Genomic DNA, 19,189 nt, shown 5'->3' with positions numbered 1-19,189 from the left:
AGTGTTCCTAAGGATAGCCCGAGATTGTCCTCCTGCCTCCACACATGTACACACACACACACACACACACACACATACACACACACGTACTCACACACACATACACACACATGCACGCACACACACGCACGCACGCACACACACACACATGCACGGACACACGGACACACACACGCCACACATGTACTCACACACGCGCGCACACACACACACGCACACACACATGTACTCACACACACACGTGCACGCACACACACACGTACTCACACACACACATACACACACGCGCGCACACACACATGCACACACGCACGCACACACACACGCCACACATGTACTCACACATGCACGCGTGCGCGCACACACGCACACGCACACACACATGCACGCACACACACACACACGCACACACACACGCACACCATCAACTTTAAGTTGTCGCATCAGAAACTGTTCTTCTTCGCAGGCCACTCTCTTAGCGTCTGTTCCTGACCCTCCCTGGCAGCCTCTGTAACATCTGGCTTCGGCAGCTCGTATCTACATGCTCTCTTGAGCAGCCATGCTCAGTCTCATGGCCTTAAAGAGCATCAAGTTCTGAGCGTCCGGCACTTCTCCTACCTGCCCTTTGACCTGCCTTCATTCCCCACTTCCCATAGGACATTTCTACCTGTCTATCTCTAATAGACATTTGAAACTAAACACACCTGAAACAGACACAAATGGATTTTACATTGTTATTATCACACACACACACACACACACAAAATCTGTTCAAAACACACAGCACAGATGTCAGCAAACTGGTCCTTAAAACGGAACAAACTGGTACTGCATTCTAGCTGCTCCATACCAGGCTCAGAGAGGAGATAATGTTCTGGCCTTTGGTAGACTTGCTGCAAAGACTGGGGACAAGAAAGGCCTTTGAACTTATGTGAATCATAAACTATCCTCACTTCAGCTGTGACAATGGTACACAGACTGGTGCTTCCCACTGACCCGGGAAGGATGTTGTTTCTTTCTGATGACTGGACCCACTGGCCAAACAGGAAAGTAAGTCAGAATAAAGACAGAGCTGTTATGGGTATGTCTAGAATGAAAACCTGTGCCTTGTTTAAGCTAAATTATTTTGACAAAGTATTAACAGCAGGATGTCATGTTTATATTATAGTTTAAAGTGATTAAAAACCTCTTAATCACATTTAATGATAATGATGTAAAACAGTTTGCACATCAATCTTATAAGTTAAAAATTATTAGTATTCAATGTATGTTATGATTAAAAATCTTGATTTTTCTATAAACATTTGACTCATTTCTGAGGGCTAAAACTAGAATTTGGTTGTTATTATTTATGTGATCTTTAACATAATTGATTATAAAAGTTGTATTTTAAAAACAAGAATCCTACTGTCCACATATGATTCCACAGATGCTACGAGGACCCCTTAAAATAGGCCAGAAAAACAAGAGTGCCAGCCTGCGACCTAGAAGGGCTGCATGAGTGCTCTTACTTTTTAAGTATTTGTGGCATCAGTAACTGGCTTCCTGGTTTGCTCCCTTAGGCTGACTGTGTGTCCTTCTCCCATCCTTTCCAGAGAAAGGTCAACAGGTAGAAGTACAGACCAGCTTGACAAGCAATGTAGCGTACTTCTTTGCCATCTGGAATATTCTTTTCCTTAGTGGAAAGCGGTGGTTCTAATATTTGTTCTTATGAAAATGTAAATTTAGCCAGGTGTGGTGGCCCACCCCTTTAATCCTAGCACTTGGGAGGCAGAGGCTGGCAGATCACTGTGAGTTCGAGGCCAGCCTGGTCTACAAAGTGATTCCAGGACAGCCAAGGATACACAGAGAGACCCTGTCTCCAAAAACCAAAAAAAAAAAAAAAAAAAAAAAAAAAAGAAACTGTAAATTCAAACACTTTGGGTCCCATCAGAATTACACCCATGATGACCCAGAGCCAGGCTCCTCCTGGATGGAGCGCAGTGGGGCCATGATTCTAGAGAACCCCTTCAAAATGACACGGCAGGGGCCCTGTGCTCTGAGTCCCCCACAAAGAGTGCAGTCACACACAGGAGAGTGTGGAGCCACTGCGGGGACAATGACTTCACATAGAGCTGAAAGACCACGGGGCAGAGAGGCTAAGGGCAGGTTCTGAGCAAGAGCCTGAGTTTAACCTAACTTGGGAACTTACCAGCCATAAGTCCCCACAGCTCAGCTGCCTCATCTGTAAGACGAGGCGATGTGACACTACCTCGATGTAAGAATCACACATGTCAACATTGGAAAGGTACTCAGTACAGGACCTGACACATACTAAGTAAGTGTCATACATGTGATGAATTAAAAACTGTAAATAAAACTGATTTTTGTTAGAAAAATAATAGTTATTATAAAATAATAATTATTGTTGTTAGTTATTATATAATAATAATAAAATGCAGAGGCAGTTAACATTTTATGGCACATATCCTGATCAGAGTAAGTCTATCCACGGTTACCTTGCTTGATTTAAGGACTTTAATTTGTTCTTCAAAAACGGTGTCTTTATTCTTTTCAAGAAAGCCTTCACACTGGTACTCCACCTGAAATCACAAGACAAAAATATCTCCTAAACTGACAAAACTATTGAATAGATATTGTCATCATCAACACAAGCCTATTTGTTTGCCCAGGCTCTATGACTAGCTCTCAGCAAGTGCTATTATCACTCTTTTCTAGGAGATCCGTACCATTCCCAGGCAGAAGTGTGGAAATTCCCTGTGGTAAACAACAAAGGACTCCTAACTCCCACCACAGAGCTTCCTGCACATCCATGCTTCCTGCTACACTAATCCTAACAGCTAAGAAGTGGAACCAGTCTCTATGTCCATCAATAGACGAATGGATAAAGAAAATGTGGTCCATATATACAATAATTTTATCCAGCTACAATAAAAAAAAAAATCATGAAATTTGCAGGAAAACTGATGCAAGTGGAAACCATTATGTTGAGTGAAATAAGCCAAACCGGAAGGACAAATACGTCATGTCTTCCTTCATATCTGGATCCTATATTTCAATTTGTATGTGTGTGTGCATGTGCGTGTGTGCATATTAATGTAAGTCATGAAACTAGAAAAGAGAGCGTAACAGGAAAGAAACTCTCCCAAAAGGGGGGGGGGGGAAGGTAATGGAAAACGTGTGACGGGAAGGCAGAACGGGGGCTATGGGATATGAAACGGCACTGCAAGAGGAGGGCAGAAAACAGTGGAAAGCACTGCAGGAGGAGGAGGACTAATAAGAACAAAATATGCAAGAAAAGGATAAAATGAAATCCATAGCACATATCAATAGTGCCAGTACCAATGAGGCAGAGGCAGGAGGGTTAGGCATCCAAGGTGTCCTCAGATTCACAGTAAGTTTAAGGCCAGCCATTAGGTACATAGATCTTGTCCCCCCAAAACCAAACTCCATTATCTTATATTTTAATATAAAAAACTAATAAAAAACCAGTAGAATAAAACAGAAATATGTAAACTCTAATGAGTCAACAAATAGCAATTTCCTAAGTAAGAGTGATAGTGATTGTAGAAAAACCGAGGTCAGAACAATCTATCCATTCACGGGTAAGCAGACTTGTAAGCTGGTCTTCTCCGCCAAGGTCAAAGAGAGCTGACCCAGTGTACAGTCTAAGCCAGTCTACCATCTGCATAGGCAGAAGTGTCCTTCTGAGGCAGTGGGTCTCAGCCTGAGGGTCCCTGTGGGGGTGGAATGACCTTTTCACAGGGGTCACCTAAGATTATTGGAAAACACAGATATTTACGTTAGGATGCATAACAGAGCAGTGAAATAATTTTGTGGGTAGGTTCTCCTCAACATGAGGAACAGTATTAAAGGGCCACAGTGTTAGGGAGTTTGAGAACCACTGCTCTGAGGAGAGAGAAGAGTAAGTGGAGAGAGTGTGGGGCAAGGCGAGAAGGTGGTGATGGATAGAGGGAGGTGGCAAATACCGTATGCTTTGGTGAAGTGGGCCACTTGAGAACTAATTCCTTCTCCTTTAAAACCCCCAGCTGCAGGCCTTTGCCTCTCAAGGGTTCTAGTCCTATACTCCTTAGCCGGCCTTAGTCGTCCAGAGGTTCCAAGCCAGGCCTAGACAATCAGTGACCATCACAAAGAGGCCCCCCAGAAGTCTCACAACACAGCGCATCCCACAAATTCCTTGAGATGTAAACTAGTTACATGGTCCCCAACTTGCTAAGTGAACTATAGAACATATGAAAAACGTATTTTCACAAAGGGTGACAAAAATCCACTAGGAAACCTGTGAGACTTTTAGAATTTTACATGTACTTAGAGATGCAGTATATACATAACCCATTTTAATACTACCAGAAAAGTTTAATAAGTCATCTATAGGGCTGGAGAGATGGCTCAGTGGTTAAGAGCACTGTCTGCTCTTCCAAAGGACCCGAGTTCAATTCCCAGCACCCACATGGCAGCTCACAACTGTCTGTAACGCCAAGATCTGACACCCTCACACCAATGCACATAAGTTAAAATTAAATAAAATTAAAAAAAAATAAGTCATCTATAATATACATTACTTAAACATTAATATTTCCATAATATGTAAATACCCATCTTAATTAGGCTAAAAATTATAAATAGATCCCATGTTAGTTCAAGTCAGAGATCAGGTTTGGGTGCTAAGCAAGTTATGAAAACACATTTGGTTTTCAGTTTCTTGGCTTTCAAACTTTTAGACAAAAGACTTTTGACCCATATTTATTTAACATGTAATCCAACTGAACTTAAAGTAGGAGACAACCAGATGCCAGTAGTGAAGATTGCTTCTCCTGAAAGGACCTTAAAGAAAGAAAGCATGGCAAAGAAAGAACAATTTTTATTATAATTTAAAGTATTAAAAAGGAAAAAAGACAAAAAGTGTCCTTACTTTGTCAGCAAAGTGTTTGATGATAAAAGCTTTGTTTGACATGCGGGGCTTCTCAAAGAGGGCGCACTTGTTCAAATGTGTGTTGTACAGCTTTTGGGCCCACGTGTCATCTGTGCCTTTAGGCATCTTGGGGAGAAAAAAGGGAAGAGGAGTGACTGAGAGCTAAGGGTTTTCTGCTACATCAGCAATATGGGACCAGCTCCTTGGCTCATCATCACGCTAGCCACCACTGAGGAGCATGCAGGAGACCTGCCCTGGGCTGGCCCAGCACAAATTTGAGTGACAATGCCTGCCCCAGGAGCCATCAAATCAGTATTTAATTTTCTGACACAATAAAAGCTTTACAAGTGAAAGATGAATTAAAACAATTAGGCATACTTTATTTTTTAAATTTGTCAAAGGGGCTGGGTATGGAGGTTCACACCTTTAATGCCAGCACTTTGGAGGCAGAGGCAGGTGGATCGCTGTGAGTTTGAGGCCAGCCTGGTCTACAGAGCGAGTCCAAGACAGCCAAGGCTATACAGAGAAACCTTGTCTTGAAAAATCAGAAGTTAAATGGAGGTAGCATTTATATATAGTGAAATATTAATTTAATCCAGAAATGTATGAACTAGTAGTCCCTTCTTACCATTTCTAGAAGCTTTACTATTTTTCCTGTTTTTAAGACATGCACTTGAATGGGCTCATTCCAAATACTCCTGATAGTTCCCCTCTTACTTATGGCTACTGGGTTGTTATTAACTTTTGTTATGGCAACCGTCATAGTCCTCATACACACATAGTGTCAGTGTATTAGCAAGGATACTTATAGGTTAAACTCCCAGGCCAAAAGGCATCCATGGTTATGACATTGCTCTCCTTTAAATTTTGTTGCATGAATTCTTGCCCTTCATCAAATGTATACATGTAATATTAACTTAATCTGAATAAATGAAAGGTACTAAATTTAAAGTAGCCTGTTTGGCAGGTAAAAGCAAGATACCATTTTTGTTTTGCTTTCTGATTTTTAATATCAAGTTAAAAAGAGTACCTCTTTTGGGAGGGAGGGAGGGAGGGAGGGAGGGAGGGAGGAGTGGGAGGATACAAGTGATGGGATGGCAATTGAGTTGTAATCTGAATAAATTAATAAAACTTTTAAAAAGAATAGATAAAAAATAAAATTAAAAAATAAAAAGAGTACCTTTTTTATTACATGCATTCTTTTGTAAAAATGCAATTTTATTTATTTATTATTATTATTATCTGTACTGAGGGCACATGATGCCATACCCTTTCACTTATGGGATCTGGAGATCAAACTGAGGTTGTCAGATTTGCATAGGAAGCGTTTTTACTCACTGAGCCATTTCAGTGACCTCACATATGTTGTTCTCTCTTTTTTTTTTTTTTTTTACACAACAGTGTTTTCTCTGTGACACCTTGGTTATCCCAGATTCACTTTGTAGACCAGGCTGGCCTGGAACTCATAGAGATCTGCCTGCCTCTGCCTCCTGAGTGTGGGGTTACAGGAGTACACCACAGCCTCCAGCCCCACATACATTCTTTTTTTGTTTTGTGTTTTTCGAGACAGGGTTTCTCTGTGTAGCCTTGTCTGTCCTGGACTCACTTTGTAGACCAGGCTGGCCTGGAACTCACAGCGATCTGCCTGCCTCTGCCTCCCGAGTGCTGGGATTAAAGGCGTGCGCCACCATGCCTGACTTCCCACATACATTGTTAACACACAAGTCTAGTTCCTTATGAGACCAACACACGATAAGCTGTAATGAAGATTAAGAAAAAAGAGTTGCCTAAGGTCATTCAGTAATAAAGCGGAGGAGCCAGTGACTTTCTAACATGCTGCATCTTTAAATGTTAAACACTTATTATTTGTGAGTAACAAAGAACAATTAGCTAATATTCAAAACTCTCAGCTACTTAGAACTACTATTCAAAATAATTTTTTTGTACAGTTTCTTGTATTTCTCTCAATAAAAAACATTAAAACATTAAAGATAAAACAAAAATGAAGTGGTAGCAATTGTACCTAATGTCAATTTGTAGTCAGCTGAAAACAGAAGGGAAATCCTCCTAGTTTCACTTTCAATTAGAATCCTTGGAGTTGGGGCCAGTGAGATGGCTCAGCAGGTGAAAGCGCGCGCCATGCAAGCCTGACAGCCTAAGTACAACTCCAGATCTCACAGGAGGAGGAAAGAATTGACTCATGGAAGCTGTTCTGATTTCCAATACGTGTTGTCCATGTGTGTGGCACACACACACACACACACACGCACGCACACACGCACACACACACACACACACACACACACACACACACACAATTAAATAACAAAACACTTTAAAAAGAACCTTTGGGAGCCGGGCGTGGTGGCGCACACCTTTAATCCCAGCACTCGGGAGGCAGAGGCAGGCGGATCGCTGTGAGTTCGAGGGCAGCCTGGTCTACAAAGTGAGTCCAGGACACCCAAGGCTACACAGAGAAACAAAACAAAACAAAAAAAAAAAAAAAAAAAAAAAAAAAAAAAAAAAAAGAAAGAAAGAAAAGAACCTTTGGGGTCTAGTGTCTCTTTAGAACATAAGAGTGACCCCTGAGTTGTCCCAGTGACATTCTAGAGAGTCTCTGCTTGTACCCACTTGTCTTGTAGCCTTGATGCATCTATCTTCACAGACTAAGTACCCCAGAAAATCACAGTCACCTTACACTCCTCATCCAGCAAATCTAGGATGCCCAGTTTAGACTCTATGAGATTGATGCAAGGCTGATTGTCATAGAAGTCTATGAGTGTCCATGGGATTTGCTCCTTCATATATTCCTCCTGCTCCAACTTGAAGACATGCTGAAACAAAGAGAAAATGGCAGTCATTATCAGAGCATCACCACAGGAATGAAGTCAAGCACATTTTCATAGACCACCGAGGACACACCAACAGGAGACAGCTCATGGCTTCCAGCAACCATAGCCTCATGGAGAAGTGTGACTGAAATCATACACAGACAACCTCAGCTACCAGTCTCCACCACGAACACATACATCTATGCATGTAGATTTTTTTCTGTTATATTTGAGGCACGGTCTAAGTATGTAGACCAGGTTAGCCTGAGCTTCTCTATGTAGCCCAGGCCAGCTTTGGATTTGCACTCCGCCTCAGCCTCCCAGGTGCTGGAATGAAAACCAGGCATTACCACAGCAGGCCTAGAAATAAATGTTTGAATAGCCGATAAACATAATAGTCTTTGTGATTTTTTTAAAATATACATTTCCAAAGCTGTGTCATGTCTTTTTGCCTGGACTTATTGCACAGAGCTGTTAATATGAGGCACAGGAATGCCTTAGCTGGCATTGACCGACTACGCAGAAAAAAATGTCTTCCAGATCACTGCACAAGCTAGGCAGCGCTCTTGACGTAAAGCCTGATTCTTCTCAGCTGCTTTGTGCGGAGTACAGATGCCGCCGAATTAAACGACAGCTGTCCTTGTATTTCGGCCTTGATTATTCTCCTTAGGGCTCACTTTTCTGGAGTGTACACTGAATCCTGCAAGTGGCTACAAGCACTACCCATCCCTTGGCACGCTGCTGGAGCTCCAGGCACCAACCACACCGCCTCTTCTCATCTCTCCTCCCTCTGTAACCAGGTCGTGATTGAGCCTGCGTGTTGGGCACTGCATGCGGTCAACAGCACAGACACGGATGCTGCAGTGTGAACTGGGAGAGAGCTCAGAGAGATCTATAGCCACAAAGAATAAAAGTGTAAATGCTAGTAATGCTATTACAAAGAAGGATAACCGAAGTCCTCATCAAGCGTGGCTATGGGCACTTGGGTAGGCGCCCCTGGGCCAGACCTTGTGACCACAATCTTAAGACAAATAGAAGCTAAACTGTTCCAGGTGGGAAAGTCAATCCAACCACCATTTCTGCTCCAAGCTGCAGCTCCAGCCAGACTGGCTGACAACACAGCGTCTAATCCCACTACACATGCTAACAACCACTACTGGTTCTTAAATTTCTCTTTACTTCCAGGCTTGGTAGCACATGTCTGTAATCCCAGCAGAGGCAGGCGGGTCTCTGTGAGCTCAAGGCCAGCCTTGTCTACTAAGTGAGTCCACAACAGCCAAGGCTACACAGAAAAACCCTGTCTTGAAAAAAATAAAACCAAACTAAATCAAAACAAAATTTCTCTTTACTTATTTCTTCGGGATCCTTTAACTTACTCTTGTCATTTTTTCCCCTAGAAAAACAAGCTTTCTGTGGCTGTGACCTAGCAATACCTATTTTCTAGGACCTCAAGCTTAGAACTTAAAGGTAACAGAGATTTCTGAAACACACACACACTCTTTATGCACTTGGAAAATTTCCATGATATTCTACATCCATGGCAGTATCATCTTAGTTCACTTGCAGTAATAATCCTTAATCAAAAAGATCATCCAAGCCAGGCAGTGGTGGTGCACATGGGAGACAGAGGCAGGTGGATCTCTGAGTTGGAGGCCATCTTGGCCTACAGAGTGAATTCCAGAGTGTGAGGGCTACATGGAGAAACTCTGTCTTGAAAACCAAAACAAAAAAATCCATCCACATAATCAATATAATTCTAAGTAACAAATGTCTTCTGTTCTTTTTAATAAAGGGGTAAATAGAGTACCATCGAGAAGTGAGGGTGTGGGGGCTAGGGAGATGGCTCAGCAGTTAAGAGCAGCTGTTGTTCTTGAGGAGGAGCTGGGTTCGGTTCCCAGTACTCACAGGCAGCTCACAACCATCGGTAACTGGTGAAGAAGGAGTGAGCCCTGTTATTATGGAAAACTGTAGGGTTTTAAAGACCAATTCTATGTTATTTCATTGTATCAAACAGGTTCATACGTTATACAAATATGGTGTAAATGTTTATCAAAGTACTTATATTTTATAATGTCAAACACTCTAAAAGTTTAAAATTTTAGTCACAACTCCAATCTGACTGCCTATTCTTTGCTACTTTTTAGTATTTATTTCATATTTTAAAACAATATCCTTATCACGGGGCTAGAGAGATGGCTGAGTGGTTAAGAGCACTGGCTACTCTTCCAGAGGAGCTGAGTTAATTCCTAGTACCCACATGGTAGCTCACAATTGTTTGTAACTCCAGTTCCAGAGGATCTGACACCTTTGCACAGACATACATGTAGGAAAACATCAATATACATAAAATAAAAATAAATAAAACATTTTTAAAAATTTAAAAAAGAATATGCTTATCAGTTTTTTTTACTTCTCAACTTGAACCTTTATTTTGTCTTTGTTTTCCTCAGTTATTGGTCTGTATTCAGCAACATGTACACACACACACACAAGGTTTCCATATCATAGATCATAAAGTTTGAAAACAAGCAGCATCTAAAAACAGGAAGAAGTCTATCACAGTTGCAAGTTTAATCTTCTTTAAAGGACTCAACAAAACCTAAAATTGAACTGTGCTATCTCTAGCTTTACCTACTACAACAACCTTTGCTCTTTCTTAAAATAAAAGGCTGTTTTTCAAGCACATTTTAGTATTTGTATACTAAAGCATGGGTTATCTTGAGGGAAACTGATTATTCATTTCAGGCAAAGAATTTTGCTAAACCTGGGTGGTGTGGTGGTGGCAAGTCTGTAATCCAACACTTGGACTCCATAGGAAGGAGATCAGCCCAAAGCCAGTGTGGGCTACTCCCAAAATATGCTCTCTGCCACCGCGTCAGTGAAGAACCGCGAGAAGAGAGCTGGTGAAATTCTGGCGTCTTGCTAACACGGTAAGTGCTGTTAGCTGTAACTCCACATATAGCTAGCAGAAGGAAGCAGGGTTAGCGCCTGCCCACTTCTTGGCTCTCTCACTCAAATTGTTTGTCCCGAATGTTCATTCCTCATGGTAAGGGATAACTCTCAAGCATTTTTCTAATGTTACGCCAATTTGTAATGTTCTATTCCTTGGCAGCTTCGTTATTCTAAACCCCATAAAATAAATACAGTTCAGGAGTTTCAGAGACCAAGCTTCTTTAAAGAGAGAGAGAGAGAGACAGAGACAGAGACAGAGACAGAGACAGACAGACAGACAGACAGAGAGACAGAGACAGAGACAGAGACTAGGAATTCAAAAGAAAAATTTACAGCAGATTTTATTCAAGAAAGAAAAATTCTTACCATGTTGAATTGCTGTTGTAGTTTTTCATTTGCATAATTTATGCAGAACTGTTCAAAACTATTTATCTCAAATGTTTCAAATCTGTAACACCAAAAAAGTGAGGTAAGAAGAAAAGGAAAGCTATTAGCTTTTTAAAAATATTTAAAATATGCACACAGGAAGAGAAAAATAGGAAGTTCCTTAACACAATCCCATTTTCTCTACATGTCACATAAAGGCTTGACAGTTGGAAAGACAGAACGGGATGAGCATCAGCTGAGAGGCAGCTTCCCTTTATATGGCCCTGCCTTGAATGTGCAGCCTTCTTATGTGGGGCTCACTCACCCTCCAGGAGGAAACAATAGAACTATACTAGACCCACAGTTTCTGTCAATGTATTCTCTCAAGCACACACACGGAGACAGAAATAGTAACCATAGGTCTTCTGAAAAACTGAACCAGAGTAAAAAATTAGCTGACAAGCAAGTCCACGCACAGAAGGTTTCAACAAGTTCAGTATCCGGTATCCAGAGAAAGTGACTAGAAATGAAATTATATTTTTAGAAAGTCAATAATTTATCATTTCTCAACCTGAAAACGAATTAATTCAACCTATTATCTTAGTTAAGAGGCTCTGGAGTTAAGCTAAGTTTTGTTTAAGCAATGTGTAATTTTTTTCCCTTTTGTCATCATTTTATCTCCATCATCCAAGACACTTCTGAATGGTTCTGAGTAGGATTTCCGTCTCTTCTCCAGTAGAAAACACAACTAAATAGTGCTCAGCTACAAAACGCTCCCGACAAACGACTGGTTCCCAGCAGAGCGGGGCAGCAAGCCAAACGCACTTACCCATAAATGTCCAGCACGCCGATGAACGAGTGCTGCTTGACTGCAGAATGCAGCGCCTGATTGACATGGTCGACAATCCAGTTAAAGAGCTTTGCGTAGATGTGCTTTGCCAGAGCATCACGGGCATTTGTAGCCTGCAGCTTAGAGATGGGCTTGATGTATGTCTCTGTGGCAGTAGCCAGCTTTCGGTGGCAGAGCCAGTGACACATCTCCTCATAATCCACACCCATGAGGTCACAGAAGATGATAAGAGGCTCATGCTTGGGCTACGAAAGGAGAATGTGTTATTGCCTATGTCCAGATCAATCAAAGAATAATTTCTGAAAAAGGAAGTAACACAATTCAGCAATATCTCTGTCATACTGACATCAATGTCACTCACACCTAATCAGTGACAATAATCAAAAGCATCCTTAACCCCGTATCTGTATGTCACTTTACAATCTCTTGTAGGGCTCACTTTAAACAACAACAAAAAAACTTTCTTGGTTCTTCATAGCTTTGCCTATATTACTGTTAGGACACATTCAACCACTCAGTCAGAAACCTGCCAGCTAGTCAAGAAATCTGTGCCTTTAAACAAAAACAAATATGGCTCCTGTGTGGTTTGAATGAGAATGGCCCCCAGCGGCTCATATATATTAATACTTGGCCCCTAGTCAGTGCAACTGTTTGGGAAGGATTGGGAAGTTTATCCTTCTTGAAGGAGGTGTGTCACTGGGAGCAGATTTGGAGGTTTCAAAAGTCTATGTCACTCCCAGTGTCTCTTTATCTCTACCTTGTCCTTGTGGGTCAAGATACAAGCTCTCAGCTACTGCCTTAGTGCTACACCTGTCTGCCTGCTGCCATGTTCCTTGCTTTGATGGTCATGGACTCACGCTCTGACACTGTAAGCCCCAAATACAGTCTTTCTTCTATAAGTTGCCTTGGCCATGGCGTCTCATCGCAGCAACACCCAGTGCTTGCTGTCCTAAGGGACACAGACATTGAAGTGTGAAACCCTGAAGCGAGTCAGATACAGTGCTGAGACTCCATAGGCGAGCAATTGGCTCTACCCAGCAAGGCAGAAGGCAGTGACTTTATGTCACAGGTTAGGATGGTCAAGAAGAGGAAAGCTGCCTAAGCTGAGGGAAACAGTAGGAGGGGAAAAGCTTCTGTCGTAGGCGGGAAATGAGCAAGGGGAGGGACGAAAGGTACCAAAGCCAAGCAGAAACGCGTAAAACGAAGCCATAAAAACTGTGTTTGATCTTTATCCTCACGCCACTGAAGATCTGAAGACAGTCTGATGTCACTTGAGGGGCTTTTGCGATTAGCGTTCTCTAATAACTAACATATGCCGGCATCCCTGACATGCCTTCCGTGACCACACAGAAGTGGATGCTTGATAAACACTTGTCTTGTTTAATGCACACTTGTGTGTTTTGCTTTCCCACTTCTTGCATCTGACAACATTTCTGGGGAATGGGCTGGATATACATTATCTCTCACTGAAAAACGAGGAAATGAGATCCAAGAGACAAGCAACGTGACAACAGTCACACAGCTGGTTTATATCAGCACGGCCATTAAAACCTAAGTTTTCTGATGCCCTCATCCCTTCCCCGTCAAGTGGCCTTCCCAGGAAGTAATCCCTTCAGATACAAATCAGTAACTTCACTGACAACAATTACTGATCTAGAAGAAGTGGTATGTGCTTCAACATGCACAGACATGGAAAGACAACATACTACATGAATCAGCTTATACTAGTGTCCAGAACAGGTAACGCTACAGAGGCAAGAAGCAGACTCAGGGTTGTTTGAGTTGAAGAGATGGGGCGTGGGTTCAAGTTGGCCACAGGAAAGGGGTGCAGGCTTCCTTCTGGAAGTGTTAAGCTACCTGTGGTGATGGTTGCACATATCAGTGAACACACTCACAACCATGTATTAGTGAAGGTAAAAATATTGTACTTCAATAAAACTGCTTTGGGGAAAAATACGGATGCGAGGCATGATTATGCACACCTGCACTACCAGCATTCAGCAGGCTGGAGTAGGAGGAGTGTCACAAGTTTGAGGCCAGCCTAGGCCACAAGGCAAGACTATAAAAAATAAAATAAAATAAAAAGAGGTAATATTTTCTTTAAAAAAAAATTAGGAGTTTAAATCAGACTCATTATTTTCTCCTTTTAAAAAAAAATGCTAGGGCCAGAGAGATGACTGAGTGGACAAAAGAGCTTGCCATACAAGCCTGATGACCTAAGTTCCACCTCTGGGATCCAGGTGAGAAGCTGGGTTTGGTGGGAATCATCTGGAATCCCAGAACTCCACGATGGAACGGAAAGCAAAGCCAGGAGAAGTGGTCAGAGGCTCCCCAGCTAGAACACCAAGAGCAGGTGGGAACAGGACAGACCTGCCTCAGCGGGGGTGGGACAGTGGGGGAGGGAAGGTGAGGGCCAGATCCCACATGTGCATGGCACATACATGCCAGCAACAATACACACATAAATGGATGGATGGATGAATGAATGATTAAATAAATAAATAAATGACTGAATGAATAAATAAATAAATAAAGGGGCTGGAAAGAGAGGTCAGCAGTTAACAGTTCCTGCTACACAATGACCAGGACTGAAGTTTGGGTCCCAAGTAACAAGCTAATGCCCGTAACTCTAGCTCTGAGAGATCCAATGTCCTCTTCTGGCCTCTGCACACACACAGGAATAAATAAAATAATAATAAATGAAAATATTAAATATACTGTAGGTCTAGGGAGGTGCCTCAGTAGGTAAAAAGTGCTTGCTGTGCAAGTACAAGGGACCTGAATTTGTCCCCAGACCCACGTTCAAAAAGCCTGACACAACAGCATGTCACAAATGCAGTACTTGCCTAGCATGTGCGGGCCCTAAGGTCTATCCTCAGTAGTAGCAAACAAACAAATCTAAGAGAAAGGCCGCCACCACATTGAGCTTGCTGTGAACTTACAGGGATTGTGCAGCTGTCTGAATCTCTAGACACAAATCCAACGTTGCCTAAGTGAAGGATGCCAGCGAGTATCCGAAAAATTCCCATTTGGTAAGATTCACTGATCCCTGAAACAGAGCAAACAAACAAGCAATTGATGTCAGAATAGCAACAAAGTAACAATAAGAAGACTTTAAGTCAGCTGGGCAGTAGTGGCGCACGCCTTTAATCCCAGCACTTGGGAGGCAGAGGCAGGCAGATCGCTGTGAGTTCGAGACCAGCCTGGTCTACAAAGCGAGTCTAGGACAGTCAAGGATACACAGAGAAACCCTGTCTCAAAAAATAAAACAAAACAAAGATTTTAAGTCTACTATTAATTCTTAAATATTTTCAGCTCTGTGTATTATATATACAGTCACATATAACGATGCTTTCATATTTTTGATAGTAACACAATGGGCAGTTTTACATTGTGGGTTATGAAGCATGCCTGATCTGGTCTCATGTCCTGGCACTGCTTTAGCAACCTGTTACCTCACACAGAGAGGGAGCTGCATGTATCTATGCCTTGATTTTCTCATTTGAGATAAGGGAATAATTCATCAAAGAGTATTTGTAATATTAAATAAGATAGTGTACAAAGCACACCTGGACATGAGAGGTGTTAAAAATGATCATTATTGTCATATCCTAGATATGTAAGTATTTTATTAATAGTATTGCTACTCCAAATGCATACTGCAGTCCGATAAGGTGATTTAAGTTGGATTATTGAATTATCTCTAAGTATAGATTAATTAGAAATCAAAGAGATCCCAAAACTGGAATGGTTCAGAAAGTTTATATCCCAAATTAATGAGTGAAGGTCCAAACATGGCATCTGAACACGGCCTCACCAATAAGGGGAGATTAGAAAACTAGGTGCTTTTTGGCTTTTTACCACATCTGGCTTCATTACTGCAGTGAAAAAATTAAGTTCTAGAATATTAAACATGGCTGTGTCTGCCTGGGGCACAGTCAGCAGAGGTGAGCTGCATGTTGTTCCCTGAGCTTGATTGCATGCCTTCCTCCCTTGGAGGACTGCCAGGCCTCAAGAACATCCAGATTTGACTCCTCCCTGCCATTCCCCTGCCTGCTGAGTCTGCCTGGGCCGCAGCCAGAAGAGGTGAGCTGCACGCTGTCCCCTGAGCCCGATCATCAGGTCCAAGGCTCTGCATTCCTTCCAGAGGAGGCTTCTTGTGGGAACCTAGAGCACAGGCAGCAGAGGTCAACAGCATGCTGTCCACTGAGCTCCACTGTCAGGTCCAAGGCTCCTTCTGCCTCCCTGAGGAGTCCTGCCAGCAGCAGGAACATCCAGCCAACACCAGGAACAACCAGATGGCTAAAAACTAGCGTAAGAACACAATCAACAAGACCCAGGGCAGTATGGCTCCATCAGAGCCCAGCTATCCTATTACAGCAAGCCCCGGATATCCTAACACAGCCAAAAGAATATAAATGCAATCTTATTAAAATGATAGAGGCCTTTAAAGGGGAAATGAATAAATCCATTAAGGAAATACAGAGAAATACATTCAAACAGGTAAAGGAAATGAATGAAAGTTTTCAAGACTTGAAAATGGAAATAAAAGCAGTAAAGAAAATACAAACTGAGTCAACCCAGGAGATGGAAGAAACACAAGCATGAACAGAATACAAGAGGTGGATGAAAGAATCTCAGGCATAGAAATTGAAGAAATCGGTACATCTGTCAAAGAAAATGTTAACTATAAAAAGTTACTGTAAAAAATAATCCAAGAAATTGGCGACACTATGAAAAGGCCAAACCTAAGAATAATTGAAATAGAAGAAGGAAAAGACTCCAAGCTCCAAGGTAGAGAAAATATTTTCAACAAAATCATAGAAGAAAACTTCCCCAACATAAAGAGATGCCTATAAGCATACAAGAAGCTTACAGAACAAAAAATAGATTAGACCAGAAAACAAAATCCTCCTGCCACATAATGATCAAAACACTAAATGTATTGAACAAAGAAAGAATATTAAAAGATGCAAGGGAATAAAAGCCAAGTAACATGTAAAGACAGACCTATCAGAATTACATCAACTTCTCAACAGAGACTCTAAAAGCTGGAAGGGCCTGGGAGATATGCTGTAGACTCTAAGACACTCAGATGTTAGCCCAAACTACTATACCTACCAAAACTTTCAATCACCATAGATGGAAAAAACAAAATATTCCATGACATAACCAAAGTTAAACAATATCTTTGCACAAATTCAGCCCTACAGAAGATACTAGAAGGAAAAGTCCAACCCAAGGAGGCTAATTATACCCAAGAAGACAGAGAAAATACCATACCAGCAAAACAAAAAGAAATCTCTCTCTCTCTCTCTTTCTCTCTCTCTCTTTCTCTCTCTCTCTCTCTCTCTCTCTCTCTCCCTCCCTCCCTCCACCCATAACAATAACAGGAATAAATAATCATTGGCTTCTAATATCTATCAACATCAATGGACTCAATTCCCCAATAAAAGACAGGCTAGCAGAATGTATGCAAAAACAGGATCCATCACTCTGCTGCTGCATACAAGAAACACACCTCAACAACAAAGATAGGCATTACCTCAGAGTAAAGGGCAGGAAAAATTTTTTCCAAGCAAACAGACCCAAGAAGCAAGCTAAAGTAGCAATTCCAATATCTAATAAAATAGACTTTCAACCAAAATTAATCAAAAGAGATGAGGAAGGACACTTCATACTCATCAAAGGAAAAATCTACCAAGATGACCTCTCAATTCTGAATATCTATGCTCCAAATGCAAAGGAACCCACATTCATAAAAGAAACATTACTAAAGCATAAATCACACATTGAACCCCACACATTAATAGTGAGAGACTTCAAGACCCCACCCTAACCAAGGTACAGGTCATCAAGACAGAAACTAAAGAGAGAAACAATAAAACTAACAGCTATTATGATTCAAACAGACCTAAGAGATATGTACAGAACATTTCACCCAAACACAAAAGAATATACATTCTTCTTAGCACCTCATGGAACCTTCTCTACAATTGACCAAATAGTCAGTCACAAAGCAAACCTCAACAGATATAAGAAAACTGAAAGAACCCTTTTCATCTTATCAGACCACCATGAGTTAAAGCTGAGCTTCAACACCAACAACACAAACAACAGAAAGCCTACAAACTCAAGGAAACTAAACAACTCTCTACTGAATGGCCACTAGGTCAGGGAGAAATAAAAGAAAAATTAAAGACTTTCTAGAATTCAATGAAAATGAGGGCACAACATACTCAACCTTATGAGACACAATGAAAGCAGTGCTAAGAGAAAAATTCATAGCACTAAGTGCCTTCAAAAGAATAGTGGAGAGATGTCCTACTAGCAATTTAAAGGCACCCCTGAAAGCTCTAGAACAAAATGAAGCAATTACATTTAAGGTTAGACAGCAAAAAATAATCAAATGCAGGATGAAAATCAATAAGTTAGAAACAAAGAGAACAATACAATCAACAAAAGCACAAGTTGGTAGTTCTTTGAGAAAATTAACAAGATAGACAAACCCTTAGCAAACTAACTAAAAGGCAGAGAGACAGTATCCAAATTATCAAAATCAGAAATGAAAAGATGAGCATAACAACAGACACTGAAGAAATCCAAAGTATCATTAGGTCTTACTTCAAAAGTGTATAACCCATGAAATTGAAAAATCTAAACAAAATAGATAGGTTTCTTGATAGACATCACTTACCCAAGTTAAATCAAGGTCAGGTAAACAAATTTAAAAGTCCTATAACCCCTAAGGAAATAGAAGCAGTCATTAGAAGTCTTCCAAAACAAAAACAAAAACATCCAAAACAAAACAGAACAAACAAACAAACAAAAAACACCAGGGCCAGATGGTTTTAGGGCAGAATTCTACCAGGCTTTCAAAAAAGAGCTAATACCAGTACTCCTCAAACTATTCCACAAAATGCAAACAAAAGGAACATTGCCAAACTCATTCTATGAGGCCACAGTCACCCTGGTGCATAAACCACACAAAGACTCAACAAAAAAAAGAATTTCAAATTATTTTCCATTATGAACATTGATGTAAAAATACTCAATAAAAATACTTGCAAACCAAATCCAAGAACACATCAGAAACATAATCCACTATGATCAAGTAGACTTCATCTTAGGGATGCACGGGAGGTTCAAAACACAAAAATCCAACAATGCAATCCACCATAAAAATGAAACTTAAAGAAAGTAACCACATGATCATCTCCTTAGATGCAGATAAAGCATTTGACAAAAATCCAACAC

At 41.2% G+C, this 19,189-nt stretch overlaps 1 protein-coding gene across 1 annotated transcript in view; it reads right to left on the bottom strand.

Annotated features, from left to right (window-relative positions):
• The window catches only part of Myo5a (myosin VA), a 157,824-nt gene that overhangs the window by 62,983 nt on the left and 75,652 nt on the right, over positions 1-19,189 (bottom strand). The window contains exons 9-14 of the mRNA XM_051140184.1: positions 14,875-14,981; positions 11,912-12,177; positions 11,083-11,164; positions 7,627-7,767; positions 4,934-5,059; positions 2,499-2,582 (exon numbers count right to left, since the gene is read on the bottom strand). Coding sequence (XP_050996141.1) covers positions 2,499-2,582; positions 4,934-5,059; positions 7,627-7,767; positions 11,083-11,164; positions 11,912-12,177; positions 14,875-14,981 — 806 coding nt within the window. The remainder of the gene's footprint in view (positions 1-2,498; positions 2,583-4,933; positions 5,060-7,626; positions 7,768-11,082; positions 11,165-11,911; positions 12,178-14,874; positions 14,982-19,189) is intronic.

The sequence above is a fragment of the Acomys russatus genome, chromosome 32, assembly GCF_903995435.1.
Source record: "Acomys russatus chromosome 32, mAcoRus1.1, whole genome shotgun sequence".
Lineage (NCBI taxonomy): Eukaryota > Metazoa > Chordata > Mammalia > Rodentia > Muridae > Acomys > Acomys russatus.
Note: the sequence above shows the minus strand (reverse complement) of the source record. Positions and strands in the feature narration are given on the sequence as shown.